The 11,303-nt window shown below is 42.8% G+C and overlaps 1 protein-coding gene across 2 annotated transcripts; it reads left to right on the plus strand.

Moving 5' to 3' along the window:
• The first annotated feature begins 4,324 nt into the window (after nt 1-4,324).
• On the plus strand, nt 4,325-10,708 carry rassf8b (Ras association domain family member 8b). 2 transcript variants are annotated; one of them, XM_061762824.1, is made up of 8 exons: nt 4,325-4,465; nt 5,617-5,967; nt 6,615-6,817; nt 6,935-7,138; nt 7,217-7,291; nt 7,516-7,638; nt 8,078-8,216; nt 9,345-10,708. In XM_061762824.1, exons 1-8 carry the CDS (start codon nt 4,354-4,356, stop codon nt 9,443-9,445), a joined length of 1,308 nt encoding a protein of 435 aa, XP_061618808.1. In that variant the 5' UTR covers nt 4,325-4,353; the 3' UTR covers nt 9,446-10,708. The 2 variants fall into 2 exon arrangements, with proteins under 2 accessions (XP_061618808.1, XP_061618809.1); XM_061762825.1 differs by having other exon boundaries at nt 6,618-6,817.
• The last annotated feature ends 595 nt before the right edge of the window (nt 10,709-11,303 follow it).

Below are 11,303 nucleotides of genomic sequence, written 5' to 3' on the forward strand. Positions count from 1 at the left end.
TGAGTACAGACAGTATCAGCACCAGTCCCTATCAATATGTAAAGATGCACTAAAACGTGCAGCCTAACACAAAGACAGTCATGTTCACTTTTGATAATTTGCCAATACTGGAAATTTGCCATGTTTGTGGGTGTCTGATATTACACGGAGATTACTGAGAGCTATTTCTAATATTTTGACCCTCGCATGGGTGCACTTAACGAAGGCTTATTTGTAGCATGTACTTCAGACCTCAACATGGGCTAAAAATGGCAATTAAGGTTTGATGAGTTCTACTAACTGTCCATGCTTAAAATTAATGCGAAAGTCCTCATTGGATGTTTTTAAACTGAGCTTTGTGTGCTAGGCCACATGTTTTTCTACTGTGTATCATATCTGTCAGATGGGACAGTGGGAAATAAACCTGAAGCCCATGTGTGCCAACTAAAATGACAAGGTCACCAGCGTATTACTTCGCTGGCGGCCCGAGTGCCTCCATCAAACTAATTGATATCTTGTCCGGGGGACACGGGTCAATCTAATCTAATTTACTTTTTTATATTAAAGCAACTGCTGACATGAACGCTCCTTGTTATGCTGCTGTCCTCCTATACTGCTAGCGTGGCCAAAATGCGTCCCCCCGAGGACAAGTGTTGTGTGATCTCGCTTGACTGGCAATGGAGCTAGCGTGCAAGCATATAGCGGTCTGATTGCATCCTTTGTGTATTTGCTAAACTCTCTGAAAACATATAAAAGGCACAAGTTTCTGTTAACATCATAGCCATGAAAGAGTACAAAGATATAGCTTTATTTCGATGTCAAAAACAGCACATTTACTTATAGTGCTTGTGGTTGTGTGACACTGTTGTTCTCCATGCTTCACAGATTCAGGTATGTGTATTAAAAATTGTTTATCTTCACTTTACACGCAACTCTATCCTGTTTCACCACATTTATTATGATAACATTGCTTTAATTTGCTTTTTGAGCTAAAGTTCCCATTGTACTGCTACTATTCCCAAACATACAGGACTCCACTCTGTTTTGTTTGAAAAAAAAAAAAAAACAACCTTGGTTGTAACAAAGTGCTATACGTAGATAGAAGTCGAACAGACAATATATGACAATTGAATACAGAATAGGAGTTATCTTCTGGATGCGAGGCGAGTGGTGGGATTTTTGGACTGGTTGACTCCACAAAGTGAAGTACATTACAGTAATTCATCTGAGATGCGATGACGGCATAGATTACTTTTTAATGTCGTCTGCATTTCGATAGAGTCAGTGACAGGAAAGCGCTGGTTACTTCTTAATTGTTTCTGCTCAACTTTTCCCCGATCAATGCAGTCAACTGTGCTGTGCGAGCGAGGCTCGGCACAAAAGGCCAGCGGGCTGCGTCGCCATGGTGATGAATTGTTTGCATTCAGTCAGGCCGTCGGCTAGCCATGTGGACACACACACACCACAGTGGTCTCTCTTGTCGGCACGTCGCTTGTTTTGAGTGAAGTCGTCCTTTAAAAAATGATGACATCATCTGTTTGTGCCTGATTTTCACTGTCACTTTAATATTCCATGATATGATTATAAGGGAATTGCGCCTCTTTTTTTCTTGATTACTTGTACAAGCGTTTGCAGTGTAACCACAGTGTTCCCTCCCTCGCTCTGCTTTCCTGTGGCATCCCGAGAATGACGCTCGAAGAGAGTGAAGTTTTAGCTAAGTTTAGCTCAGTTCACCGCGCAGGCGGCGCACATGTCCAAGTACTGTATTGTGAATCCAGCTGTCTATTTTGTAGCTTTTTTTTTTTTTTGTCTGCGTTGCAGTTTGTGCTCGTTCTATTGTGTCCAAACACTGGCCGTTCGTGCTGACCTGGCAGCCATAAGTGTCGCACTTAGTATGGCTGACATTATTATAGAAGGAAAAGAAAAGCCTGTGGAAATGTCACATCATAAAGGAGACGCTGCACACGCTGTGTAGAGTTTATTTATTTTGCTTTTAAATGCGCCAACAGTGCAAGTTAAGGCTGTTTTTCCTCATAATGGCTGCTGATGGGAATTGTATCATTGTGCAGGTATACCTAATGTTGTGGCCAGTCTTCATAATGCAAACGCCCATATATGAACATAAATGCTTTGAGAATTTAACATCTATTTTGAAGATTTTGAGCCGCTCAAGAATGCAGCTAGTGTGCACACCCTTTAATCAGATTTCTTATTTCCTGTGAGGAATGAGAATTCCGGAAGCTTCTGAGGCTACAAGACGTATAGCGGCGTCTAAATGTGGGTGTATAGATTTACAAGCAAGCTGCACCAAAATAGGCACTCGCTGTTTACTCACTACCACGTCTGGGATGATTTATTTATCCGTCGGCTGACATTGGCTGGCATCAAAGTGGCTTTAAGGGCAAGTGTAGTTATTCACAAGTGAAGAAAATCAAAGGTCGTTCCCACAAGGAAGCACACTGGAGTGCTCGTGATGTCGCGCAGCTAATTTGATTAGGGAGTCTTTAAGTTAGTGCTGTGTTTTTCATTTAGTTGGTAGAAAAGTGCCTTTTCATCACAAAGATTAAAAAAGAGCAGCAGCTGCCCCTGAACAGCTGGTTTCTTCCAATGCTCTTCAGGCCTAGCTCTACGTTTAATGAAAGCAAATTTCAATAAACTACTGAGAAAAAGTGCCAAGAAATCTTAACTTTGATCAGACTTTCAAACAGTTTGATTTGGTTTAATCTAATGGCTCCAATCTATATACTGGCTGTTTTGCGTGTTACAAAACACTAGAATCCCACTCAAGTCAGTTTTAAAAATAACGTTTTTCTCATTCACTTACTTAAAACGTCTGTGTGCTGCTGAAATGCAGTTGACCCCACTACAATAATAATCACATTTAAATGACTACCTTTTAGAAAAACTGAGCATTAGCGCTCCCAAGTCAGTGGTATAGTCAACGTTGTGAGTCACAATTTCCAGGGATCACCAGCCTTTTTGAAAGTGAGAGCTACTTCTTGGGTACTGTTAAATGCGAAGGGCTACCACTTTGATACACACTTCTGCAAAAACAAATTGTCTCAAATGACCTTTAATTATGTTATTTAAGTGAAAATGCTGATCATGTTCATGATTTCTCACATTAATTATCAACTGATTTAAAAAGGTTGGAAACATCACTATCAACATAAATCAAGTCAAAAGAGAGCATTGGGCATAATACCAGCCGTATCACCAATAGCCCCATGATTACTTGTACAATATTCCAAGGAAATCGCAATGTCCCATCACTGGTGAGCCCTAGACTTGAGTATGATTTCTCACAGATATGCCCAGCTAAGTGTGTGTATGTACATACAATACATGTTCGTGAGTGATGCGTGTCAAGGTATTCTTCCTTGTTGCACAGAACCACGGCGTGGTGTGTGGATCCATTCACCGCCGAATAAACACTCTGCTCCGACGTTTCGATCGCTCTCGTGAAACTGCGACACATCATCACATCGTCCGCTAAATGCTCCCCAGCCAGATGCCAAATGTGCCTATTGTAATGCACTCCTCGCTAGCCCGTCATTTAAATGGAGAGACCCACACTGGGAGATTTGCGCGCACAAAATAAGGCCCGAGCGCTAAGCACCGGCGCCTTCTGCTGCGGTCTGTGCGGCCGCTCTGGCTCGCCGTTGGGTGCAGCCCCTGCCAGGTTGGTAATGAGTCCGCCGAGGTGCTTGTGTCAGCTTTTTGAAATAGCTTTCCAGCTGCGTGCATGCAACTGCTGTTAGCTTTGCCGCATGGAAATCAGACTAGAAGCGGGGAGGCCTTTTGTCTGAAAAGCCATATGAGCATTTATTCGAAATATTTAATATCCAGCTTGAGGTCCGTGTACTAGTACGCTCTTTGGCATACTAGTAGGACAAAAAAAAAATGTTACTGTTCAGGCAAATCTGTGCATTAGTTGACATCTTTGCGCTACTAGTAGTGAAACGCTAGATGTTAACTAGTAGAATATGGTAGAATTTTACACATTGTCTAACAACAAAATAAGTGAGACAATTCAGTGAACTAGTAGAACGAATGTGTCTTACTTATGGTTGCAGCTATCAAATACACTGAACCCCATTATTCGTGGGGGATAGGGCTCAAGCCCGGCTTTGAATAGCAAAAATCCTCAAACAATTGATGACAATACCCCCCCCCCCCCCCCCCCCCCCCTAAAATTTATTGGCGACAAAGGACTACTTTTGTCTAAATGAAGTTCATAAACTCAATTGTTTGTTTGGCAACCTGATTCCACCAAAGCAGCCAAAGCAATGCTGTTATTGCTGTTCTCCTTGTTAGGATGGCCATTGAACCCTTTAGCACCCTCTTGTGGTGTGAAGGAATGAGGGCGTCTGGATGAAGGCCATGGAGCTGAAAGTGTGGGTGGACGGCGTGCAGCGCATCGTGTGTGGCGTTACCGAGTTCACCACTTGTCAGGAAGTGGTCATCGCGCTTGCTCAAGCCATCGGTAAGCCCCTGAATTAAACGGATTCTTGTCAATAGACACTTGTTGCTAGGCAGAGTTCATAGCATAGCATGCACACATTGATGAAGTCACTCCCAAAAATGCTGATTTAGGATTACGTGTTATTTTGTCAACATCAAATTTACAATTGAATCACCAATCCGTAAGGTAGCACCTTTTGCTGGATTTGACAGGGTACTGCCTTAATACAAAATTACCTCAATATGTGTCATCCTGCAGAGTTCATAATTTGCTGAGAAATTGTCACAATTGTACACTCCATCCCTGAATTCAGCCCTGAAATGCACCAAGAGTCCCATTTTATATCTCTTTCCCACAAGCCCCCAGCTCAAGATATTGTTCTCCTGGAGGTCTTGAATGGTGACTGTGGAGCAGGAGTTATGGCGCTCACTGTCCTTTGTGCATCCCGTGCCTTTTTATCCACAGCAGTCTGTGGTGATGAATGTGCCTCTTTTGCTCGCACCCACGCTCCATCTGCGCAGACACAGAATTCACAGAGCTGTGAACCATTGAACCCAGTTCCCAGTACCCACCTTTTGTTGAGGTGGAATTTTGCCCGCTATAAAATCCCTTCTTTAATGTTTACTGTAAGAGTGTTCTTTTCCATTGCCGCACAGGTCGTGGGGGGAGTGAGTGAAGAATTGTTTTGAAATACAGCCCACCTTACACCTTAAAAGTAGTGGGAACATTAGAGTTGAAGAGTTCTCAACAGTGCACTTATTACCTGTGAGTGGAAATAGAAATAACAGGGTTGAACACTGCCAAAGGTCACCATTAGATGGGGGTTGCTTTGACCATATATAGTTCGAGCTCTATAGAGCTCTAATTATACATATATATATACATACATGCATATATACATACATGCATATATATATATATATATATATATATACACATATATATATACATACATATATATATATACATATATATATATATATACATATATATATACACACATATATATATATATATATACATACATATATATATACGCATATATATATATGCAAATATATATATATATATGGGGGGGTATGGATTAATGGCATTTCAATTCATTTCAATGGGAAAGATGATTTGAGATACGGGTGTTTTGAGTTATGACACACTTATTCTTCTTGTCCCAGGCCGCACAGGCAGGTACACCTTGATTGAGAAATGGAGGGAGACGGAGCGCCACCTGGCCCCCCACGAGAACCCCGTGGTGTCGCTCAACAAGTGGGGCCAGTACGCCAGCGACGTGCAGCTCATCCTCCAGCGGACCGGCCCGTCCGTCAGCGAACGAGACCCCTCGGATGGGCTGGCCCGCGGGTCCGACCGCGCCTTCTACCGCCAGAGCCTGCCCCCGCTGGCCAAGCTGCGCCCGTCGGTGGCTGACCGTTCGCTCAAGCGCAGGGAGCCCAAACGCAAGTCTCTGACCTTCAGCGGAGGAGCGAGAGGTCTGCGGGAGATATTTGGAAAAAGCCGAGATACGGAAGGTAGCGTAAGGAGTTACTTTCTCATCCGCTTAATTGGGAACACCAGAACCATCTAATGTGAACCAATGCGTTAGTTTTATGTAAATTGCTGCTTTTACAAAACTTACGGAACGTCATAGTAGTATATATTGGTGGCCATTGGTAAGCCCCTGACATACATTTCTGCACACTAGTTTGTTCAACTCCGTTACTGGTGATGCAAAACTCGTTGACAACTCCTTGCTACTAGTGATATTATACAATTCTACTTGTTAACATCTAGCACTTGACTAGTAGTACTAGTGTGCAGATGTCAACTAGTCCAGTTTTGCCTCCACTGATAACATGTATCTGTCCTCCTAGTATGGCAAAGTTGTCTTAAAACAAAATAAGACAATTCAGTAGAACAACTAGGGCGTACTATTCGCACAACTGTCTTACTAGTAAAACAAATAACTGCCTTCTACTACTGTATAACATTTCTGCAATGCCTCCCTGTGCGGCCCCACATAACGCACATGCCAGAAACTGCCACTGAATAGGGCTACTACATGGTACTAGTTTGTCAAGGACACAGTTTTGCCGCACTAGTAACATGTAGTTGTCGACTGTCTGTTAGTTGTGTTGATGACATTTCAACCCACTATTTTGCCACCTGTGTGTTTAAGCAGCTAAGCTCGCCCAGCAGCGCGGCGTGAGCTTGAACCTGAACCGGGTCGTCGGGGGCGGCAGCGGGGGGTCCTCGGCGGCGGGGAGTCCGGCCCGAGAGCTGGGCCGACTGGTGCAGCTGCAGAGAGACAAACTGCAAGTCCTGGAAAGCCGCCTGCTGGGCTGCGAGGCCGAACTGCGGGAATGGGAGGAGGCCGGCGAGGTGAGTGGGGATCCTCATCAGCAGCCCGTGTTGCCTGGCAACCAACTAAACCCTGTATGTCGTTAATAATATTATACGCCATCGTTTTTTAAGTTGAATCAATTTTCCACCCACCAGGAAGGATGCCTAGAAGAGGAGCTGCTGGTGTTGGAACAGCAGGCGAGGAGGAACGATGCCGAGATGGACGAGGAGGAGTTCTGGCAGAACGAGCTGCACATCGAGCAGGAGAGCGAGCGGCAACTCCGGCAACAGCTGGCTGAGCTGCAGGCCCGCGTACGCGACTGCGAGGCCAAGCTTTCGGAATACTTAGCACGCATTCAGGTTGTTTTATTGAGCGCCCGCAGTGGAAAATCTGGTACGTTTTTCAAGTCAAAACAATGACTGCTTTCTGTGCTTTAGAGCATGGAGAGTGGCCTGGAGCAAGAACGTCTGCTGCAGGACGACGAGCTGTATCACATGATCAATGAGGAGGAGGTAACGTCGGTTCACTTTGGACTGCAAAACATTGCCAAATGCATGCATAGACAGATTGAAACAAATGCCGTGGTACATTGGTTTGTTATGACAATTATGTAGACAGATAATATACAAATATTCACAAAACTTATTCAGGGTTGACTGTACGATTTGGTGCTAATCCAAAATTGTGGGGGATTCAATGTTTTTTTTTTTTTTTTTTTTTATTGCTTTGGTGTCAGGTGGAGGCCCAGCTGGAGAAGGTGACAACCGAGCTGGGCATGCAGAGCCACCACACGGCTCGCCTGGAGAGCAGTTGCAGGGCATTGGAACGTTCGCTCGGCCAGTCCGGCAAGAGACTACAGGTCCGCGTCCCAAACAACTGTGAAGCATTTTTCACATCCAGCACAAAAACGAATGTTGGAGGAAGATGCTCGCGGGGGTTTGCAAATCCCATCCTTCCGCGCTGGAGTGGAACCGTGCAAATCTAAGCTCATTAGGTCGCGGACAGGGAAGACGAGTTCAATCTCTACTTTGCAGGAAGGCTCCGAAGGATCCTTTGCTGCACTTGATTCAAAGTGTCAAATGTATACACAAGTTCCCCCTGGGTGTGAGGTCATAATGAGAAAAGGGAAGGGGGGAAGGTGGATATTAGAGCATTCTTTGCCTTATTAGAGGCCCCAAGAAGTCTCCAATCCCTTGCCTGCACTTGCATAGCTAACCTTTTTTTTTTTTTTTAAACTAGGCTATGTCTTCTAGAAAGCCTACTATGATGTCTTGAGATGGGTTTTTTTTTCCTCCTAGGAGAAGGAGCAGGAGCTGGAGCAGCTGACCAAAGAGCTTCGCCAGGTCAACCTGCAGCAGTTCATTCAGCAGACGGGCACCAAGGTGACCGTGCTGCCAGCTCAGCAACCTGCGGGGGACGACGACGACGACAACAATGGTATGTAAACACACATGCAACAAGAGTGAATAGAATAATTAGAAATAAGAAAACAGTGAATTTACAAAACAAATCTTGCATTGCAAAAATGAAAATGTCCTTTGGCTTTGTTTCTCCACTTGCTTGCTTGTTAAGAATTAGATTTCACAGTCTATGATGTCCTTGTATATCTGCTCCCCCATTATATTGATTTATTTCTGCTTCCCACCCTGCATCTCTTCTACAGATAGCAATTCCACAAGTCGGCGCAAATTCCCCATACAAACACCAATAACGCCATTACGCAATACAAAGACATTCTACATGGCAACTTTTTTTAATTTTAGGGAGTGTTGGCCGCTCATAATGCACATGCCAGAAACCAACACTGAATATGTCAACAACTAAATTACTATTACTAAAACGTTACTAGTAAGGCACAGTCGTTCTACTAGTGTGGCTTAAGTCTCTTAATTGTGGTACGTGGTCTGCCTGTAGTGGTATGTGAAAGAATCACCGCCAAAGTACAGTTCAGTTGTATTTAACCCTTTAGTCCAATACGTTTGCAATATCTTGTTTAGACAATACATTTCAATTGAATCATTATTTTCCCCCTATATTTAAGCACAGTGTAATGTTGTGCAACTTTCGCATTATGTTACGGAGGCTTACAGTAATATTAAATATACAACTGGTCAAAGGTTTTGAAACATTATCCCATGCTATTGAATAGAGGAGTGTTTCTAAACATTTGACAGTTAGTGTACTTTTTAGGAGTAAACCCTCTGTCTTGTTTTTGATGAAAACTTCCTTCTACGTGATTTTATTTTGTATTTGGATGATGGTGGTACTTGGAAAACTAAGTACTTTTGTTTTTGTTTTTTTGGTGTAAAAAATTTGAGAAGAACTGCCATAACGATATCACAATTTTCCTAGCTAAGCTGGAGATTCCTGCACATGTGTGTGCACAGTGCCACTCTGTGGTCATACGCAGTATAAAAAGGTAGATTTGAATTCAATGTGGCAACTGTTTGGTGCTTAAAAGCTTATGTGTGTAACCCTATTATACCAACTGAATTACACATCACCCCTCACCCTTTCTCAGGCGCTCATTGAAATACTCACCATTCTTATATTTGCTTGCCACAGACGAGGATTGCGCCTCTCTGAGACGCCTCCTACCCAGCGACCTGCGCTCCCTGCAGAGCACCACATCCTCCGGACTCAACCCTGAAGGCATCTACGTTTGAAAAGCGGTAACCGTTAGACGATATTTTGATGGTAAGTTAGGCTGATGTCACCCAAACTCTCGTGCAAGTAATTGAACCTGAGTGGAACTGGAGTCCCATCTTTTCTGAGCTACCTTTAGGACTTCAAATGATGTCAATACGCAGTGCATTTGCAACTCTTCATATCTGTTCAAATGCTGTATATATAAAAAGAAGACAAGTCAGGCCAGCAGATGTATTTTTGTTGACTACGGAAATGTTTTTTTTTTGTATTGGAATGCTAAAAAAAACCAATAGCAGAGAATCTTATCAGGATGTCAGCAATGCATACATGCACGATCATGCACAACCATAATATTTGATTGCCTTACTCTGATGTGCTGAAAGCGCACATCAAGTGAACTCACAGTAGGTAGAGCCGCATCGTTTTTTACTTGAGGAAAAAATGGGTTTCGCACCAATTCAGGGAAATTCTTAGACGTCAGTTTTATTTTGTATTGATTTGAAGTTTGAAGAAAAATGAAGGAAACCGGGAAACTGATTTTAGTTCTGTTGTGCATCAAAGATTTAGCGTCACTCAAGTTAGCTTTGCAATTTCCGAGAGCCATTAATATCTGCTTTTTGTTCCAGTCTTAACACTTTATCCTTTAGTTCCCAAACGAGAGGACATTTCAAGCCTATAGGCTTGAACATCCCAGATTGGCCACGAGGTGGTAGCAAAACCAAGATTATGCAGACTGACGTTTTTGAATAATCACACTCCATTCACTTTGAAATAACTAGCATTAAACTGCATCCTAACGTGTCTGTTGTGTTGACTAAAGCAGGGACTCTGTAGTGTTTTTATCCAAACAAAAGATGTCTACTATGAACCAAAGCTAGTGTGACAAAACATGAAATAAAAAGGTTAGATGAATGTATTTTTTATACACCCTGGACAGCATCCATTTGATTCAAACAACAGTGAAGAAATCCACTATAGTGTCGTCGTTATAGTAGTGACTGACTGGAGCACTGTAACTTACTAATAAGAGAATATTGGCATGCCTTACCGCGAAGAAACTGTAAAATGTAAATAACATTTTAAGATGCACTACTTGGAAAGTGTGCATTGAATAGAACCCATAATATGCACACACACACACACACAAAAATGCTTTGAAGGGTGATTCAAAAAAATGAAGCCGCAGCAAAGCTGGGTATGTTTTTCCACATGTACAAATGTTGCCTGTTATGGAGTGCTGTTGTGCCATCTGTTGATTTTAAATAAAATGTGCAAATACTACACAATTGAGGTGATATTGACTGAGCTACACAAGCATAAGGTATATCTATAATGTCATATGCCTTCTCAGGAAAGTTTTTGGGGTGTAGAAAGTGTCTTGACACATGAGGTAACCTTTTTGTTGACCAGACCAGATGAGGCGAAAGCAGCAGAAACCCTCATCTGGCGGACAAAGGATGAAAACAACTTAATTTTTAATGTGTCTCCGAGTGCACACCTGTTCTCAGACAAGAACGCAAACAAAAGTTGACTCAATTTGGGACTTGTGCAACAAAACTTTGCCCATCACACCGGCCTCGCTGTTATAGCGCTACTTTATTTCATACTTTTATCAGAGGTCAGAGGGGCTCGGATTACATCTGTGACCATTTAACCCCTGAAAACCTGATATGTGGCACAAAAAATAAAAAGCTTAATGCGGGAGCATTGTCCTTTCGATAAAGCCAAGCCACGTGTCGTGAAAGTAAAATACGTAAGCTTTGACATCTTCTAAATGTGATGAATATGGAGTCAACTAGGATGTCAATACATAGAAACCCATAAAATCAATTAGTCATTTTGCACGTATGAGGCAAATAACGCATCATTAGATGG

Source organism: Phyllopteryx taeniolatus, chromosome 22 (genome assembly GCF_024500385.1).
Source record: "Phyllopteryx taeniolatus isolate TA_2022b chromosome 22, UOR_Ptae_1.2, whole genome shotgun sequence".
NCBI classification, from domain to species: Eukaryota; Metazoa; Chordata; class Actinopteri; order Syngnathiformes; family Syngnathidae; genus Phyllopteryx; species Phyllopteryx taeniolatus.

Coding starts and splice junctions, on each gene's coding strand:
- rassf8b (XM_061762824.1), top strand. CDS start 4,354: ATGAAGGCCATGGAGCTGAAAGTGTGGGTGGACGGCGTGCAGCGCATC. Junction 7,292..7,515: donor ACATGATCAATGAGGAGGAG/GTAACGTCGGTT, acceptor CTTTGGTGTCAG/GTGGAGGCCCAGCTGGAGAA. Junction 8,217..9,344: donor CGACGACGACGACAACAATG/GTATGTAAACAC, acceptor TGCTTGCCACAG/ACGAGGATTGCGCCTCTCTG.